The 20,112-nt window shown below is 52.5% G+C and overlaps 1 protein-coding gene and 1 long non-coding RNA gene across 2 annotated transcripts; one reads left to right on the plus strand and one right to left on the minus strand.

Annotated features, from left to right (window-relative positions):
- Positions 1 to 2,681: 2,681 nt before the first annotated feature.
- Positions 2,682 to 7,585, minus strand: FOXE1 (forkhead box E1). The gene has a single exon (XM_030005648.1). It carries the CDS (start codon positions 7,583 to 7,585, stop codon positions 6,695 to 6,697), a length of 891 nt encoding a protein of 296 aa, XP_029861508.1. The 3' UTR covers positions 2,682 to 6,694.
- A 388-nt stretch (positions 7,586 to 7,973) lies between these two features.
- Positions 7,974 to 16,538, plus strand: LOC121232697. Its single transcript, XR_005931623.1, has 2 exons — positions 7,974 to 13,981; positions 15,854 to 16,538. It is a non-coding gene; the product is annotated as an uncharacterized LOC121232697 (long non-coding RNA).
- The last annotated feature ends 3,574 nt before the right edge of the window (positions 16,539 to 20,112 follow it).

Here is a 20,112-nt window from a genome sequence, read left to right on the forward strand (position 1 = left end):
GGGATATCAGTGGGCTCAGTGAGGTCCTCTGAGTCAGCCCACAGCTACCATTCCTGCTTACTCCATGGCCACTTTCAGCCAGACACCTGGCCCTGAGCGTACAACAATCCTATGGACTTCCAATCAGCAGAAGAGGCTAGGATACAGCCTCCTTTTCCTCTTGGCCCAAGCAGCATGGCCAGGGTACTTCATGCTTGCTACGTTATTGGTCCCTACATGTCCTAGGAACCACCAGCTGAACCCTGTGTTCGAATACTGACGGAGGTGGTGAGAGTTCAGAGACGGGGGGTCCCCACCAAGACCCCCATTCCCTCCCTCTCAGTCTGCCCACACAAGGAGGGGTTGGGGTGACTGCCCCAGATCCAAAAGTAGCTCCCAGAAATAACACCAGCTTCCAGGTATAGCTGATGCCATCATCTCCCACCTTGACTTCTTGGCCTCAGACAGGCAGAAGAGGTAAATTCGAACAAGAGGAGCCAGCTGAGAAATCAGCTCTGTTGTCTAGATGGTGCCTCGTGTGAATCAGGGCTCCAGACCTACACCAACATAAGTGTGTGAAGCTACTCTTTGTGCTGACATGGGCCACTGTATCTCCATACAGCAGACTCTGTACAGTCCACCCCCCAAAGAGCATCAGCCTTCCTATGCTCACATTAGTTCACATCCAGGTGCTGCATGAGTGGGACATCCTCTCTGATCACTAATGCTGGCTTTGCAGTTCTAGGTAATGAATGCAGCTAAAGCACATCTCCAGCTGTGCAGACTGACCTCTAACTACAACTCACAAAGCTTTGGACTCCCTCAAAGGTACTCCCTTCTGGCCAAATGGCAGCTGCCTCCCCCCCCCCCCCCGCCTACTCTTTCTCATAAATCGGATGCACTTCTTGGCTTCTTCCAAAGGCAGATAAATCATACCTGGGAGTCTCAGAGCTATTGAAGAAGACCTTCCTATCTGCTCTTTCATAATTTAGCATATTAAACTACCTGTTCCCATCTCATTCATAGCTCTCCAGACAGCTTGGGCTGCTGACAGGGCACCAGCTGCAGAGCTCACTTTCCCTCAAAACCCCTTGGGAAGCTGGTCACCACCCCCTCAGCAGGAGAAAGGGCAACATCTGCCATTATCTTAGCCATGCACAAGCCAGATCATCGCCGTGAGGTGTGGAGTTGCCCCTGAAGGCCTGTTACACCCACCATTAGCTACGGTTGTTCCTTGAGGAATTGTTCCCACAGACGTTGCTGTTGCACAAGGTGAACACGGTGTCAGCCTGCGGCTGCGGGAACTCCATCTCTGCAGCCAAAAAAAATCACTGGCCTGGGGAGAAGGAGGCAAGACCAAGCATTTTTGGTGCTGCTGCCACAGGACAAGCAACATAATATTGTCTCTAGAAGTAAAACCTTCTCCAGCTGGCCCAGCTCCACACTGGAGCAATCAGAGTAATTAACGCCAAGCGTGATTCCCTTGCCCATCTCTCAGCTTGTGTTCCTATCACACATAGTAGCCTTGGCCTCCCTACCTGCTCCTTTTTAGCAGAGGCACCTGGCTGGGCTGGAGCTTCATGCACTGATGTCTGGGGCACACTTATGGCCTGGCAGGAGACCTTGAAAGCAGACTGGTGACTTGGGGGCTTGCAGGAGTTTGGTAAGCCACCTCTGGCCTGGCCTTGCCACCCCCTCCCTCCCTCCTATGTCTTCAGAAATCCCAGCAGACCAAAAAAGCCAAGGTAAGCATGGTGGTGCAGCTCCCCCTCCATTGCGCAGCCCCCCCCCCCCCGCCACTCTGATATTTCAGGATAAGCCATGTGTGCTGTGGGAAAAACTCCCATCGTGCTGTTATTTTGGTTGCAAGTGCAGCGACTTTGACTTCTGGGGTCGGGCACTCTTTGGCCACACCTGGGCCTTCTGCTGTCTGAATGGTACATCAGGATGACTCAGCACGAATTGTGGCCAGAATGTAAAGTAATGACCAAAGCCAATCATCTCAAGACCCTATAAATAGCGATCCAAGGTGAGACCTTTTGAGCGCTCTGAGACTGCAGCAGGCTGCGTGACCCAGTATCTCCCCCTGAGCTGGGACACCTCTCAGGGTAGATTTTGCGAGGATTGAAAGATAGTCCATTGATGATTTTGCAAGGACTTAAAGGCCTGATTTTGCGATGTTCACTGACCATCCGTTGATGAATGCCAGCACATAGAAGTGAGTAATTCATGAAACTCACAAAAGGGAAATTTTAGTCATAGGTTAACCTCTGTGTGTGTGGCAGGGGGGGGATAAAATTCGGTTCAGAACTGGTTTATCTGTCTGTGCATGTGTGTGATTTGATTTAACCTCCATCTGAGTGCAACCCTGCTGTAAGTTTCACGTGATCCTTGCCATTTTTGAATCTTTAACTAAGTCGCAAATTTGATTGTAACAAATTCCATCAAATCACTCTGTTAAATTGGCTGATGATTAAGTACTGTTAAAATTATACAACCTAATCTTGTGATCTATCTCAAAAATATTAATAAATCCTAAATTGCTGCTAAACCAAAGCCGGGTAACAAAATCTCATTCGGGACAGTAAGACAGACACAACAAAATGCAAGGAGCAGCACGTGGCGGGCATCTTGCTCTGTATCATTGCTCTCCTGGTCTCAGGAGTGCAGGGAAGGCTTGAAAAACTCAGAGAGACACTTCCTTACAAACAACAGGACAAAGATTTATTTCCAAGTGAAGTAGGAGAGTAAATAAAAAAGATCTGCAATACATAATAAAATGTTCTCCTAGGCTGTAACAATCCACCTCTTTCTCAAAGTCAGCACAGGGCCTGACCATACCAGAATTTGGGCAGAACAGGAACCAAAAGGCTCTGTCCTTCGAGGAATGAGCACTTTCAAGGCCCTTCTTTCTTCTCATCAGTGCTTACACTTAGTGTTTCCTACAGGGTTGTAACCCAAACCTATTGGACTCTTCTCCCAGAAATCAAAAGACTAGTTTGAAACTTAGACTAACTTTGCTAAAAGGAAGGCCCTCAGATATTTACAATAAAGCTTCCAGAAATCAAAATTTTCCGTATTCTGGATGGTGCCTGAGAATTACAAGCAAAGTGCCAGCCAAAAATACATTGAGATCCAAATGTTTAACATATCCCCATGGCACAAGCATACGTTGAGATCCAATTGTCTAACATATCCCCATGGCATATCCCCATATCCTCACAGGCAGGCCCAACCGCATGGCTTCCCAAGGATGCGACAACCGTATCTTCCTCTGTCAGTGGTCACACAGTCGCATGAGACACATAGCCACATGCACAAGCACAGGGTCAGCACATCCTGCTGCCACAAACTGGACAGACCCATAATGTTCAGTGCACCCTTTTGTGTCTGAGACTGCACGACAGCTCGAAGAGGTTTCAATAGCCACAAAAACATGGCAGTGCTGGTGTGAAGGGATCTCTGGAGTCTCCAGGCCTGCCGCAGGCAGGAGGTTGGGGTATTGCCAGCACTAGCACAGGGCAGGTATAGCTTTGTCTATTTTTGTCTTGAAAACCCCAAAGGACAGAGACCCCACACAGATGTAGAGTCCCTTGAAAGGTCCATGTAGCTCTTCACTGAGCTCAGAGCTCCTGCCCAAGGCTTCCAGCTGCTTGTGGCTGAAGTTTAAACAGTTTGTGGCCACGTGTCTCAGGTCCTCAATGCAACAGGCTCATCACTGCACCTGCTGCAGAAAGGTCTGGTTTCCCTAGCTTGTGAGAAATAAGAACAAGCATCTAGACCTTATCTGCAAACAATACACAACTGAACCCACCCAATTTGTGCCTTCTGCGTCATCAATATCTATCATGCATGTCCTCCCAACACTGGGTTTCGCTCCCTGAACTTGCTACAGATGCTATCTGAGGTCAGGAGCAGCTTACACAAGACCTGTATCATCATTGGTGACCTTTGTTTTTTCAGACTGCACCTCGAGCAGCGAATAAAACCAGCTTGAAGTAATGGGGACTAAGGGCCAGAAGACCTCTAGGCTCATGAAAACAATCCAGTCCACATTGATAACTGCTCCTACAGGAAGGAAGGCAGGGATTAAGAGGCAGGACAATTCCTCTCCCAGCTACCCCCAAACCAGTAAGAGGTCAGCATGACTTGCTAGCAAAGAGACGCAGTCCAGTCCTTGCAGGCGATGAAAGCAGAGAGCCAGCAGGCAGTTGTCAAAAACTTAAGAGCTGTCGCAGCCAGGTGTAAGGCTTCTCTTCCAGCTGGTGAAGGGAGAAGTCGGGAGCAGAGCTAGCACGGCTGCTGAGGAGACCTGCCCCAGGTGGAGGCAGGCAGGCTGCAGAGGCAGGACTCTGCTCTCTCCAGGATGGAAGCAGCTTCTGGGCGCACCAGGACCAGGAAGGATATTGAAAGAGACAACGCAGCTCTTCAGGATGGAAAGCAAGGCAGGGAAAAATCTGATTCACCTCACCACACCAAAGATTTGAATGGTGCCTACACTTGCCACCTGTGCCCCCCACGGATGGCAGCAGAACCTCCCCAGCTCTGTGTGCAGGCAGTAGAGTTTCCCGCAGTACCACGAAAAGGTCCAGATCGACAAGGGGCAGCAGTACCAGACCAGACCTAGCCTCCCAGCCCATGAAGTGGCTCACCCACCACGTGCCATCCTGACCGTTCTGAGAGAGGGATGGGTGCCTTGAATCCAACACTCATCTCCTACCTCAGGAGCCCATGGAACACAGACATAATTCTCCTGTCCACCTACTCCAGAGGGCTTTAGCCTCCTCCAACCCCAACTGTGCTGTGGGGACACCCAGCCACCTTCCTGTTCCACTCCATTTCCTCCCTCTCATGTCCCACTTAGATACCTGGACCTTAGCACCCAGAGAAGGCAAGGAACCTGCCTCTATACAGATTTCATCCTGCTCATCTGAAAAATCCTCCACGGAGCAGAAGATACAGGTGTCTCCGTGGGATCAGAGCTCTTTGCAGCAGTGCAGAGCAGAAGGACAAGAGACAGTAGACATGAAATGAGACTAGAGAGGTGCTGAAACTTCTCCCTCATGAGGACAGTCAAGTTGCCCAAAGAGACCAGGCTGTCTCCATCCTTGGAGGTTGTCAGGACTCAGCTAGATAGGCCCAAGCAACCTGGTCGGATTCATAGCTGACCCTGCTTTGAGCACAAGGTCAGAACAGAAACTTGCCAAGGTCTCCTCCAACCTGAGTTATACCACGATCTGAACCCGTTTGTGGTGAGAGAGACCCTAGTGTATGTGCACCCTCTCTGCTCTTCCAAAGATCCTGCCGAGGCTCTGGCTGCACTTTCCACCTACCTCCCCCCATTCAAGGCCCCACCACGCTGCAGTACCCCTCACCAACCTCCTCCTGGCCCTGGTCACACAGGCTCCCATCTCCACAGGAAAAAGGAGCTGGATAAGGAGACCTGGACAGTAGCAGGGCTACGTCTGCTCCCTCTCTGCTCACAGCCCCAGGCAGAGCCCTGGGCATCCACCAACTCTGTGGGCCTCTTCCAGGGGCGGTGGGATCTGTTGGAAGGGATTTGCCGGAGTTTCCCCATGGATCTATTTTCAAGCCTTTGCCTTTCACAGCACTTCCTATCAGTTGTCCCCTCTCCGTGTTTTCCTCTAGCTTTTTCTCCATCCTAGGAAAGCTCAAAAGGGGAGCAATCGAAGGCACCACGTCCTGCCTCTCTCACTTGTTTCAGGAAGGAAAGTTTTTCCCCATAGATGCTAATTTCTCTAGGCTACAGCCAGAGCTGGGCTGACCTTAGGGTCAAAGTAATTTTGGATGTAAGGACCTCCATAGACCTCTGGCCCAGGTCTCTACTCAAAGCAGGTCCAAATTCAATGTTGGATCCAACTCCAAAGACAAATCAGGTCACCCAGGCTTTGTCCAATCGAGTTGGGAAAACCTCCAAGGGCAGAGATCCCACAGATTCGCAGGGTCCCTCTTCCAGGGTCTGAGCATGCTCATGGTCAAAGTCTTTATCCTTCCAATCCCACTATTCTCCCACCCCTGCAGGACAGAGCACGACCCCCGGACGGATCTGACTTGCTGTGCTGGGCTGCAACCCCGGCATCCAAACCTTCCCCAGCCCTCGCCACATAGTTGGTGCGAAGCCTGGCACTAATGCGATAGCCCTGTGCAACACCAGGGACACGACACCACATTAGTGCCACGCACCCCGCTTTTATGGCTTTGGCTGCACTAGGCCGGGGAACACTTCCCCCTGCCTCCCTCCTCCCGGGCCCCTGCAGACATTTTCTTCTGTAAATAAAATCAACAGTGGAGAGATTTTTAAAAGTGAGATAGATCTTCCTGGATAGACCAGGGGGCCCAGCTGGGTGTGCCAAGAGAGCGGGGGCCTGCCAGGAAGCTTTCACCACCTGCCCCAGTAAAGGTGGTTGAAGAGGAAAGGGCCGTTTTGCCCCATCCAGGCACTTGGGAGCCCCTGGGGCTTCTCTGACGATAGCGGACGGGGCTGGGCAGGGCCCCCCAGGCCCCCAGGGCTGGCGGCGGCGCTCCTTGCTGGGAGGCCCGGGCAGGTGGCAGGGTGCGGCAGCGCAGCCCAAGGTCCTCCAGCATCTTCCTGGGCAGCCCCGGGTCCAGCGGCGCGGGGCGAGCCCCACTGCCCGCCCCTCTCCCGGGCTCCGGGTCCGCGCCGTCGGGCCGCCCGGCCTCTCCCGGGGCTGGGTCAGAGCGCCGGGACGAACCTGTCGGGGCCGCCGGGGTAGGCTCCGTGCCGCGGTCCGGGCTCGGCGGCGGTCAGCTGCCCTCCGGCGCAGTAGGCGTGGGGCAGCGGCGGGTAGGGCGCGGGGGAGCGCCGGCCGTAGAGCCCGGCGGGGGCGGGGGCGGGCGGCGAGGCGGGCAGCACGATGCGCCCCGACGGCGCGTACAGCTGCCCGGGGCCGGCCGGCGCGTAGGGCCCGGGGGCGGTGGGCACCGCGGCGTAGGCGTGCGGCAGGGCGGCGGCGGCGCAGCCCTGCGCCGGGAAGGCGGCGGCGGCGGCGAAGGCGCAGGAGGCGGCGGCGGGGGCTGGGGGCAGGTCGGCGGCGGGCGGCGGGGCGGGCAGCGGGAAGAGGCGGCAGGGCGCGGCGGGGCGCTCGGCGAGGAAGGCCGGGTAGGTGGAGAGGTCGCTGCGCTTGAAGCGCTTCCTGCGGCGGAGGAAGGAGCCGCTCTCGAACATGTCGCGGGCGTGGGGGTCCAGCGTCCAGTAATTGCCCTTGCCGGGGCGGCCGGGCTCCCGCGGCACCTTGACGAAGCAGTCGTTGAGGGTGAGGTTGTGGCGGATGCTGTTCTGCCACTTGCGGGGGCTGTCGCGGTAGAAGGGGAAGCGCTCGGTGATGAAGCGGTAGATGCCGCCCAGCGTCAGCCGCCGCTCGGGCGCCTGCCCGATGGCCATGGCGATGAGGGCGATGTAGCTGTAGGGCGGCTTGCCCCGCTCCGCCGGACGCTTGCGCCGCCGCCGCCCGCCCCGCGCCCCCTCCGCCGCCGCCGCCGCCGCCTCCCCCGGCGGCGCCGCGTCCGCCTTCAGCGGCGGGGGCGGCGGCGGGGGGCCCGGCGGCAGCCGGCTCTCGGCGGTCATGCGGCCGTCGGGGCGGCCCCGGGCCGGGCCGAGCCGAGGAGGCGCAGCGCCGCGCCGCCGCGGCTTTTATGCGGCGGTGTCCGGCGGCTCCGCGCCCGGGCGGCCGGCACTCCCCCTGCAACGCCCCGCAGCCCGGGAGGCGCGGGCAGGGCCGGGCGTGCCGCCGCCGCCGCGGGCAGGGGCAGCGCCCTGCCCCGGCACCCCCCCAGCCACCGCCCGCCCCCCCCTGCCGTGATCGCCGTCCCCAGCGCCGTCGGGAGTGCGGGGGGCCGGCGGGCACCGAGCGGAGCGGGGGCGTCGCCGGCGTCCCGGTGCGGGGGCCTCGGCACCGGCATCTCCAGCGCCTTCCCCTCTACGGCTCGGCGGTGCCTTTGGGGCCGGTTCGGCTGGCGGCCGGCGGGGTGAGGTGAGGTGAGAGGTGAGGTGAGGTGAGGTGAGAGGTGAGGGGCTGCCGCTGTCTGTCGGAGGGGATGCTGCCGGACCCCAGCACAGGGCAGCCGGCTCCGGGCAGCGGCGCCCGTGGAGCCCGGCGCTCCTTCGCGGGAGTGAAGCAGGAGGAACGAACGGAACGTGCAAAAAGCCCCAGTGGCAGATCTCTCTCGGGAGAGATAGTGAGCGTGGGCTTAGGCAGCGCGGTTTGTGTGCGGGGCTGCTACATAAAATGCACTCAGACTGGGGCCCTCGCCTCTGGTGCCCAACAGCAGTTCGGCACAGAGCTGGGCTCCCGTGCCCCTGGTTTACCCCTGATCTGACCTGCTTGTCCCTGATCCTTGTGCCACAGGACCTCCAGGTACATGATCCTTCCAATCAGGAAGGACGCTGGGCTCTCTGTGGGCTGCTGCTGGGACATACTTACCTGCCAGCTCCCTCCTGCTTGCTCATATACTTGGGGCTGGGGGTCAGACCCCAGGACTGGGGGTCAGAACAAATGCTGTGAGCGCACCCAGCTGGCAAGGAATGCTTGCTCGGGACTCGTACCCTGTGGCACGCGCCCGCGGGGCTGGGGTAGCACAGCCTGCTCACCTGCTGGCATGGTGATCCTCAGGAGCCAGAGGATAAACGGGATGGCAGGAGGTCCTAGGGGTGGGATGGGGAGGGTCAGTGTGTGCAGGTGCGCACAGGGATGCGTGTGCGTGGGAGGGTGAGCACGCACAGGTACATGGGTGTGCAAGGACACTGGTGTGGGGTTGAGGATGTGCCTGGGAGTTTGTGGGTGCGCACTGACATGCGAGTGTGCGTACAAACACATGCCAGTGTGCACAGCTGTGTGGCTGGACCCAAGGCATGAGTGTCCACAGGTATGTGGGAATGGATGTGGGCAGGTGTGTGTGCAGAGGAATGGGGGTGCAGAGAGGTGGATGTGCATAGTTGTGCAGGTGCTGTGCATGGCTGTAGAGCTGATCCTGCCCACGTCTTGGTGCCTCCTGCCAGTTCTCCCAGAACTCGGATCACCAGCGTGCTGCTGAGTCTATCTCTGTGGGAAAAGCTTTCCCAAAGCCCTCTTGGCAATTGCACAAATGGTGTTTAAGGGACCAAGGGAAGGTGGGAGATGTTCATCCTAGTGAAACAGGGCTCCCTTTAAGGTTTCCAACAATGCTGTTTCTCTGCTTGGAGAAAAATGTGTGTGAGGATCCATTTGCACGCAGCAAACAAACCCCAGCCCTGGTTTCTAGCTGAATAAAGGGACCCCAGAGTCTTTGGCCACCTGCTTATTTGTGCAGCTTCCCAGTGATCTGGGAGGTAGCAGAATAAACTATGGTGCTAGCAGAATAAACCATGAAGTGGCACTCTCTGAGGACCCATGTGTGCGGTCGCAGAAGCTGAATGCAGATGTGTGGCAGAGTTTCAAATCACATGCTGTAGAGTTTGTGCCAGGACACAGAAGAAAAATCAGCCTCCCGTACTGACACCCATGTTCTTGAAGTACACAAAACACTAGGGTAGTATTACCCTGCAGAAACCAAGAAACCGACTCCTTCATCATGAAAGGAGAGTGGCAAAGCTGCCTCGCCTGCAATGCTCTGCCCTCTGGCTCATGGGAAGCTGTAGCTGGGCATGAATTTTCCTACCAGATTTTCCAAGAGGCAGTGCGGTAGTTCCGTCACCTCTGGGGCTCTGTGTCTCTCTGCGCCATGCCAGTTCCGTGCCTCCAGAGGGCAAAGTCAGATCATGCTTCACTTTGCACTTGTAGAGGATGGGGAATGAAAGAAGTGCACGCTGAGGTGGGATGGTGTGCTGAACAGCTGCTTTTGCCCTCCCTGCTGTTGATGAAAATCCTTTTCCAAGAAAGCGTTTTCCTTGGCAGAGCCCAGCCTGTAAGTAGAGTGAAATGGATACCCAAACAGCATGTGCTGGCTCTTGTCCCTTCTCCTTTCCTCGTCATGCATGTTAAACTGTAATCCCAGTATTTGTGAGTGAAGTAGGAGTTGTGTAACGTGGTGGCGTAGGGACTATCCTCAATCTGATATTATCATCAGCCTATTTAAAAACATTTTCAGCTCTTCACTTGGGGAGCAGGAGTATGTCCCATTTTAAGCATTTGGTGTCTCTTTTGACTGCCAGTTCCTGTGGGGAGGGAACTATGGGGAACATGAAACTCAGACTCACTCAGGCGGATCTTAGACTCCAGATCTCCTCCATCTGTAAACCAAAGTGGTGCCTGTTGCTGGAGCAGAAGAGTTGGTGCTTTTCATGTTTGGCAACGTTTTATTTTCTCTTGTCATTCAGCTACACTGGAGGAGGGACAAGGGTAAGTAAAATGGAAAATGTCATGCATTGATTAAACATTTGGAGTTCATAATGCTATAGAAGATGTATGGTATCTACAGGAGTATTAGCCATGCAAAAGCTATAGCTTGGACTTTCTTCTGGTCTCTGGGAGTCAGAGTTCAGAGTCAGCATTTTTTCTGTCTAAATTTCCCAGCTCAGATCCTGCCTACACTGAGATCTGCAGCCTTCAAGTGAGCAAAGTGCTCATTGATTCTGAGACCAGGCACTGCAGAGTGTACCCTGAGCAAGGGCATCGTGCCTTGGCCTCTCAAGACTGGAGGTTTTTAGTACCAGTAGGTGCTCGAGAATTACCCCAGGCAAAATCCCATCTGCTTGGATCTCCAAGAGCAATTTCTACCCATGAAAAAAATCCAATCCTTTAGGCTTCATTCCCCACTCAGTTGCTCCCGATCACAAACAGCACCATTGAGATCCCTCGAGTAAACTACTGGGAAGCCCTGCCCTCTGATAGCCCTGTGAGCTGAGTGGCTTCTCCCACCTCAACCAAACCAGAGGGAAGCGGACATTAAGTGTGTCGGCAGCCCCTTCATGTGCAGCACACTCACAGTTTTGGTTCCACCATCAGAATTTGTCTCTTTGAAGGGAGGAAATGTTTTGGTTTGCCTTTGTGTCCCAGAGGCAGAGCTGTATTTAGTGTGCTCAAAGTCAAGGGTTCAGCAGAGCCAAAATCCCAGATCAGATTGGCTGAACACAAATAAAGTGAGAGCATGTACCTCATGGCACAGGCTGCACCCCAAGCTCCGCTGCCTCTGCAATGAGATGGCAGGTTTGGGTTTTTAATGGCTCTGTGTTTGGTGCAAGGACTTCGCTGCTGGAAGTGTGGAGAGCGTCACAGCCAGACACTTCATGACACTGTGACAAAGGAGCCCTACCTGCAGCTTATTATTAAGATCTGAGAGGGGATCACAAGCCTGAGTCTCTTGGAACAAGGCAGGTGATGGGGACATCCTTCATTCACTTTCAGAGCATGTGTCCACAAAGAAGTGTCCAAAGTCACTGAACTTAAGACATCTTGCACTTCACTGGAGTTAGTGGAAGACAAAAGCAGAGGGTGATTGCATGGATTTTGGAAACACTTTATACCCAGAGTGTGGTGTGGGGACCAAGGTGAAACCTCACAGGGAGAACTGATGTGCAGCTGCCAAATGGAGCCCAGTCACATGGCAGAAGAGGGGCTGGAAAGAAACAGACTAGTGGGATGTGTCCATTGCCTATTTGCATCAGATGTTCACATGCCTTGTCTTGTGGGAGTAAGCTTTCACTCTGCATCAGTGGCCTGGTTGTTTATCATCTGTCCTGTTTTTCCAAAGTAATGCTGCTTTTCATGCCATGGTTGAGTTTTATACAGGAACTTGGGGCTGCAGGCAAGAAAGAGCTGCTTACGGAGAGCATCACATGGATGTAGCCAGGTTCATGAGAGAGGCTTGAGTTAGCTGTTGTGGTCATTCTTTTGTAGGAAAAAAAAAAACCAAACCAACCATGGTGGTTTTGAAACAGGCCATGTCTCAGGGCTGTGAGAGAGAAAATTTGACAGGGGTGAGAGGCACAAGGAGCCTCAGTCTCCACCCAGCATGGTTCCACCTGAACTGGTCTGGAGGGTAGCAAGAGAGGCCAGCCAGCGTGCTTGACAGCCCAGCAGCTCCTCTAACTCATGGAGGGCGAGCAGGATCTGCAGAGGGTGTTCTGTGACAGGTGAAGGTGCACATGGGCAGGGCAGGCTCTCGCAGAGCAGGGCATCACCTCTGCCTGCTCCCTTGGGACCCCCTGCCCCACTGGGGAGAATTTGGTGTGCGTGGAGTGGCAGAGGGCTGGCACACAGCATGGGTGACATGCGGGGTTGCTGCTGTAGGATGACAATAGCCCTGAACTAGAGGGAGTGGCTGGCATGAGAAGAGGCAGAGCCTCAGCCTAGAGGGACCGCCAGAAATGGGAGCACTGGACCGCCAGGAAGCTTACAAAGCCCAGCAAAGGAAACGTTCTGGTGGTGTGCCGGGGCAGCATAACCCTGTGTGTCGGTCCCAGCTGGGAAACGACTGGGAGGGCTGGGGCCCAGCTGCAGAGGAGCTGGGGAACGGTGTGCATGAGGCTGAACGTGGGCCAGGAGTGACTCTTGCTGCAAATAAGGCACCCTCTGTACTGGGTTTCGTGAGGAGGAGCACGGCTTGTCATGCAAGCCTAGGTCTGTGCCAGCACTGCCTAAACAGCAGGTTAAACATGCAACCTCACTGTGCAAACTGGCAACAAGAGACTCATTTAGCTAAGATATGGAGCCACAAACTGAAGCAGTAGAAAACACTACATGTGACATAGGTAGCAAGGAGCAGACACCTTCTTGGTGGAAGCAGAGTGGATCCAGCCTGCGCTGGATGGGCCGTGACACATTCATTTGTTCTCCCACCGAAGCAGTTTTTAGAGCCGATTTGCAAGAGAATAAGCTGCCCATTCTTGCCTTTGCACCATCAAGAAATCACTGGGAGTTGAGCAGATCTGTCAGATGCTGTAAAGAGGAGGAGCTGACTTTTTCTGGGAACATGCAAAGCAGAGTCAGGCTCTCTTCTGTAAGCCAAAAATCACTTGCTATGCTTTTTTTTTTTTGCAGGTGTTGTGAGGTTTGCATGGCTCTTGCTCCCCTGAAGCCTGTGCATTTCATCACCTCATGAAAATCTTCCGGATGGGTGTCTTTGAATAGCCATCAGGCTCTGTTGGCATGGAAATGAGTTCTCTCTATTTTGCCTATCAAATGCCCTATTTGGCCAGTCATTCAACAGTTTTGAGAGGTTTAATCCCCTCTAAGGGTGGCCTAAGTCTTTGGTGTTCACACTCCCTGTAGCGAGCTTCACCTTTCCCCTCCAAGTCTTCCCTGCCACTCGCAGCCTCCTGTGGTTACTGCAGGCAGCTGTGTCTGTGGCATGGTGTCAGCTTTGGGTATAGTTTCCTCTATTTGTGTCCCAGTGTGATAGCAGCAGTAAGGCTGTTGCAGAAGGCAGGGGGTAGGGAAACCAGCCAGCCAGAAGAATTTCTTCTGCATGCAGGGCCACCATCATAAGTGTTGGTCATGCCACTAACTTTGGTAGAGCAGGTGAAGGCCAAGCATGTAGGACACAGTGGTGGCTCAGATCTTGCAGGATGAACATTTCCTACTCTATGTTTCCCAGGTGCCCTGCTGGGACTTGTCTGCTCTGCTCACTCACAGCTGGCATCACTGCTGTCTGATGGCAGCTCCTGCAAGGGGCTCACAGGGCTGGAAAGACCCTGAGGCTTGTGGAAGGGAAGGGTGGCTTGTCATCTGAAGCCAAATTTTGCTTGCCGGTGCACTAGGTGATCCCTCTCTGCAGCTAGTGGTGAAAACTGATGCTTGATAGAGAACAATAGGATGCAGCAGTTTAGAGAGAATTGTTTATTGCTTGCTTTGGAAGCTGGGAATTTTATTTAAGAATAATTATTTAAGTTAATTAATTGTCTTACTGTGAACAAAATATCTTTGCAAATACCCTGTTTTACTTCAAAAAGTTATTTGGAAATAAATGTTTGGTTTATTTTTCCTTTGTTGCAGACAGAACCACATTGCCCTGGACATCAGCTTTTTCTAACCAGCACTTCAGCATGGTATGGGGAGAGGACAGGTCATTTTGGCCAAACTGTAGCATTAGGAGATTAATTTCCCAACACAGGCAAGAGAAATTTCTTGGTGGTGTTCTTTGTTGGTAATGTTCTTCATGTTGCTCCACCCAATTATGGATATTTAAAAGTCTTTAACAAATTGCAGTGGAGGTGTCCTATAACTTAGTAACCAATTTCCTGTCCTGTGACATATTCTGCACTGTAGTCCTTGCAGAGGAGTTTCCCCATGGTCACAGAGGGTAGGCCAGCCAAGAAGGGAGGCAAAGGAAAGAAAAGGTATTGGGAGCAAGTAGAAGGGAGCAGTGGAGTGAGATTGGGAACACATTAAGACAAGGGAAAGGAGGAGGAGGAGGAGAAACACCATGGAAAAGCAGGGAATGTGGAGAGGAAGGGTTGGGGCTGGAGCTGAATGAAGATGAAGAGCCTTTGCTGTAAGACTGGTTGGGAGGTTTGTTTTGTGGAGAAGATCTTGAGAGGATGGACAAAAAAAGCTGTGCCCACCAAAGTGTCTTTTCCTCCAGGTCTTGGCCTGGAATCAAAGACTTCCACTCTCAGCATCACTTTGGTACAAGCAAATAAACATAAAAAGTAATGTCACAGCTTTCTAGGACTGGTCTACACAGAGCACGAAAAACTTCTAGTGCTGTGAGCTGCTCTGTTGGGTTCTTTTCATTCTTACTGTTTTCTTTAAACCAAGGAAAATCACTGATTAAACTTTGTTACTGCGCATTATTAAACAAACCAGATGTTGCCCTTACTTCCCTGGAAACTGCAGCTTTCAGTGCACTTTGCAGAACTCTACTTGATTAACAAAAATAACATGTTTCAGTAGGTAGGTCCAGGCACCCAGCACTTTTTTGTGTCAGGTTTCTGATGCTTCGAGGTTTTCTGGGGAAGTCCTCAGTGATGAGGCAGGTCGGAGGCAAAGCTGGGAAGCCAAGACAGGGGGTCAAGGTCTGCATCAGGGCTTGCAAGGAGGGGCATAGGCACAGCCGCAGCGTGGCCCTGGGGCAGGAGGTGAAAGCCCCAGCTTGAAAGTAGCTCCCAGTTAAAGCTGAGGAGCCTCACTGGGCTCTTTCCTGGCCTTGGGCCCAGCCAGCTGGATGCCCAGGATGGGGAGTGTGTGTCGAGCCCTGACCGAGGCAAGGAAAATTGTTCTTAAAATGGCATGTGTGTGTCTGCGCTAGTGTGTGCTTGCATGTGCCTGTGGAATGCATAAAGCACAACTGAATGGTAAATCACACCTGGTGAATTGTGACTACCACTGCTATCAGTGAATTCAGCTGTCAAGCAGACGCTGATGAGGGATTGGTAAGACCCAGTGCTACCAACTGCTGTAATTTCATGCGTGAGTGATGTAAATAGCCTTTATTTAAAAAACAAAATGTATGGCAGGGATAGTTTGAGCTTATTGGCACTGGCAGACAAAATCTGAATACTTTTACAAAGAGCTCCTGTTTTTTTCCCTCAGCTTTTTTGTTCTCATCGCCACTCTCTGACCCTTTAGCAATCACCATGGTAATTACCAAGTAATGCCCTATTTACAAGTACCTACAGAAATTTGCTGGAGTTTTGCTTGAGCCTGTAGCAAAATGTCTAGCCCCAGATGAGGGAAACAGGTTATTTCTCAAATTCAAAACTTTTCTTTAGCAAGACTGCAAAGGCTGTGAATAGCTGGAGTCCTGCTGAAGTTAACAGACCTGTGGGGATTTACACTAGATAAGCATCTGCCCAGTGTTTACATGAGGCCATACATGTTTCAAAAAGCATCTAAGTAGTGGTAATCTGGATAGAAAGAAGTATTTTTAAGTTTCATGCTGCTATTAAGAACATACACTGTACTGTGTGTATTCCCAGGGACAGCAAAAAGTTTCAGAAATCTCTCTTCATTTTGGACAGTCTGGTCTTAATTCTTCTGTGACCAGTCCATATTTCACATGTAAAATCTGTGCCACGGGACAGGTTTCCCAAAGGGATGGTGGGATTTCTGTCCTTTGGGCTTTTAAAAGCTTGGCTGGTTGTGGCCCTTAGCAAGCTGATCTAGCTTGGGGTATGACCCTGCTTTGAGCTTTTGCTGGACCAGAAACCTTGTCATTTCTGCAGTTCTTTCTGTTACTGTGGAAGAAACAGGATTTACAGGAGTTTCTGTCAAGTCAGCTGAAGTCCTGTCAATGATGTAGGAAAATGACCCATGGACACAAGCAAAATGACTTCTCAAAATGCCAGGTGCTCAGATCTTATTTCTCCCAGCTGATGCTGATAGTTTTGCTTATGCAGTTTGTGTCTTCATATGCAAATCACGATTTGCCACCATGTGGACCATTATCAGAAAACAGATCTTCCAGAAGTTATTTAAACAATCACTTCCAGGATCATGTTTTGGACACAGAAGGGAAAGGAGAGTGGCATCTTTTTGAGGCCTTTGAGTTTCCCTCCTCTTCATTCCGCTGCAAAACAATGCAATTTTGCTGTGTGAGAGTGTCTTTATGACTTTAAAAAATAAAAAAAAACCAAGAGAAAGGTGGAAAATGAAATGTGAAAAATACAAAAAAAGGGGGGGGGGCGGTTCTTGTAACAAGTGTTTATTTAGATGTGAACATAAGAAAAGGTCTGTAGGGCAGAGACAGGCTAAGACCTGCTTTCAGAAAGTAAGTCCCAGAGCAGAAGGCTCCTTGGCCTGAGCCACGTGCTAAACACAAGAGGCACAGGACTGACCTCGGCAGTAAGCAGAGAGAGAGGGCCTCCAGAAGGTCCCTCTACCCCAAAGGCAGGAGGACCAGAGATGGGCTCCACCCAGTCCCCCTGATGCTCAGACAGCAAAAGCCAGGGTGGTCCACCCCATGGGCAGCACATGGTGCCCTTGATCCTTCTTGGGAGTCTTCGCAGGTGATTCTCTGGACTCCCCTCTGGGGTGAGGAGCAAGCCAACATCCCTGTGTGAACCACAGCAGCAAGGGGGGGATGACTCACAGTAGGGGGGCACTGGTGCATCCCGTTTGCTGGGGCTGCCAGCCTGCTGCTGTCAGCGATGCTGTGCTGTGCGGAGGGCTCAGTTACCCTGGTAAGACGGGGTGGTCCTTGCTGGTTCAGTGTAAGTAGCTGAGCACTGGAGGTAATTTCTTTCAGTCACTCGTTACACAGCTTTATTGAATGGGGAGTGTCAATTTTTTCTCCTCAGAACTAGTCTGGGCAACACTGACAGAGGAGTTGAAAAATAAGAGCTAATCCTGCAGGAATGACTCATTCTGGCATAGGATTTGCAGAGTGGTATGAGAAGTTCAGGTAAAACAAAGGGAAATGGAGGCCGTAGTAAAACTCTGTGGTTTGGAGCAGGACAGTTTAACTGCTACGGAGTCAAAGTTGGAAACCCCCTCCCAACAAATTGCTGTACTCAAAACCTTGGCAATGTCTAAAGCAAGTCAATATTCGAGCACACTTGTTCCAGAAACAGAGGCTCTTTCCCATGGGAGCTCTAGATTGGATTGCTAATTACCATGGGACTGGAAAACAATTATTATTATTATTATTTTTAATTAAACACAAATAAAACAATGGCTGTCCCTTTAAAGTTTGACTTTGAAATATTCTCTGCAATTTTTAGCAGGGGTTACAGTGGCCAAGTCCAAACAGAGCAGCACTGGAGTTTTGGCGAAGGTTTAAGGTTATTCGCAACCAGATCTCTCTACCAAGGACAACATGGTAGTTGGGGTGAAAGCTCAAGCCCAGCCTAAATATGGGGAAAGGGAGGTTGGATTTCTTGAAGGACGTGGACTTCTCTGTACAGGACATAGAAATAATTTTTCTCTGCATCCTTTGGCAAGTCTTTTAACTACTTTAGCTTGCTTTCTTCACCTGAAATCTTTGCAGACACATCCAACTGGTTGCAGAGTAGTAGCTCAAGAGAGCTCCCCTCCAGAGTGTGAATTAGAGAAGGTAATTTTTCCATTATTATTTAAAACATTTTGCCTTGTAAGATAAAGATGTTGGTGTGGTAACAGCAAAAAGCAAAAGCATCATGGAGTCACAGAGGGCGCTTTTCCATCCCAGCCTTTCCCACACCTGTTTATTAATAGAGATGCAGCACTTGCTGAAAAGTTGTGCTCAGGTGAGGTGATCATTTGAAAAAGATCATATGCTACGACGCATAAAACACTAAGAAGTTTTAAAGGAAGTTATTTCTGAAATGGCCAGAACATTAGCAGAAGTGCTGCAGCCTTTCAGTAGATGTGTGTCCTGTTCTGCAAGCCAGGAGGGGGGAAAACCAGTTGGCCTTTATGGATGAGCAGAGACCTGGTAGATCTCTTGGTGCTTACACCTGGCAGGCAATGAAATGCTGGAGTCCCTGCAGCAGGGCTTCGGCGGAGACACAACTGGTGTCTCATGGCTCTTTAAACTTTGCTGCAAAAGGGTCTCCGGCAGAAACAACGGGACAAGGCTTGCTGGAGCTGTAAGACTACCCAGGACTTGGTGGGGACCTCCTCAGGTCCCTCATGGGGCTCAGGCCAGGCGAGGCTGGTGTGGTCTGTGGCTGCCGCCTTCAGCCAGGCTGGCACAGCATGGGGCTGCCGTGCATGCCGGTGCATTCCTCCACGGATTAGCCCTGCAAGGAGTGTGGTGCCGGAGGAATGTCCTCCCAGCGCAACCTGAAACCTGCGGTCTGTTACAGCCTGAAAAACTGGGTGGGTCGTGGCATCTCTGGCAGCGCCGTGACCCCTCAGTCCTGGGTCGGGTCTGTGTCACGGGGGATGCTCTGTGGTTGTCCGGACTGTGGGGGAACCTGGACCACAGCAGTGGGCTTGCATGCTGTGTGGCTGGGCTGGAAGGAGCATTCCCCAAGAGTGACAGACCCCAGTGAGGGCACCGCCAGTGGGCTTGGATTTGTCTCCTGGTATGTTCTGCTGATGTCTGCAGCACCAAGGCTCACTGCCACTACAGAGCGAGCTGGACGGTTGGTTATGGGGAAGTGGATTTTCTTTCAACACCCTGGGCCTTGACGGTCCTCTCCCCTCCCTCTTATGTCCAGCTGCGTGGCACAGCTGTCAGTGTAGACACTGACCTATCTCTGGAGCCACCAGTGCCTTTATCAGTGTGGCATCGAGAGGTGTGTGCTGCTGCATGCCCTTTCCTACAACACCCCTTGGACAAAAAGGGTCGTCGCTGTGGCCAGGAAACCAATGTTAGCTCATGTTGTTTTAAGGCCAGCTAGCAAGTCCAAAATAAGACTTGGTCAATGTCTGATGCTTGTCCCAACTTCTTTGATCACAGAGTTCAGCCTCTCCACATGGTGCTTGCTCAGGGGACTGACCACAGCTGGCTTTCTGATCCCAAACCTTCACCTAGCCCCAGGCACCATACAGCTTGCAGGGCAGTCTGATGGTGTTGCCTCACCTCTCCGCCGAGTGACGGGTGTTTCGGCACTGCATGAGCCTCCAGGGCCATGGCTGGGTGTGGAGGGAAGCGTATCTCACGGGGCTGCTGTGCGCAAAGCTGTTTTCCAATGAGCTCATGGTGGGGTCAGCGCCAGAACAAGGGCAAACGGAGCGTAAAGAGGGTTTTCGCCCACACGCTGGCCCAATGCAACCCATATTTGGTAACTGGGATTTAGCTCCTGATCAAATGCCTGCCGGATTATTGCTCAACACCCTTGTAGGGCAACAGACACGTGTGATAGGTGAAGGCATTTGGCCTGGTCCAGCTACCAGGCAATATCTTGTTGGGCAGCAGCTGCTTTGGGGTTTGCTCCTGCTCCCTGTCTGGAGGGGCTGCCAGACCCCGCTGCGATGACGGGGGATCCTTTCCCCTCACAGGCAGTTCAGCAGGTGCATTCCTGGGAGAGCGCAGCTTTGTGTGGGGCTAACTTGGCTTGTCCTGCTGTGTGAAGCAGAGACATAGGAGCTAGTCCAACATTAAGTATGCTGGGAGCCTAAGGCTCAGAGCTTACTTGTCCTCCTGCTTGATGGAGCCAGATGAGAAGTGTCTCAGCTGCCCAGCTGAGTGGGGAGCTAAACACTAAGGCAGAGTCCCAGCTAATAGTCTGGAGACCCCGTGAGATGGTGTCGTGGTTTCAGCCCAGCCGGTAACAAAGGACCACGGAGCCGCTCGCTCACTCCTCCCGCC

The sequence above is a fragment of the Aquila chrysaetos genome, chromosome Z (assembly GCF_900496995.4).
Source record: "Aquila chrysaetos chrysaetos chromosome Z, bAquChr1.4, whole genome shotgun sequence".
Classification (NCBI taxonomy): domain Eukaryota; kingdom Metazoa; phylum Chordata; class Aves; order Accipitriformes; family Accipitridae; genus Aquila; species Aquila chrysaetos.

Coding starts and splice junctions, on each gene's coding strand:
- FOXE1 (XM_030005648.1), bottom strand. CDS start 7,585: ATGACCGCCGAGAGCCGGCTGCCGCCGGGCCCCCCGCCGCCGCCCCCG.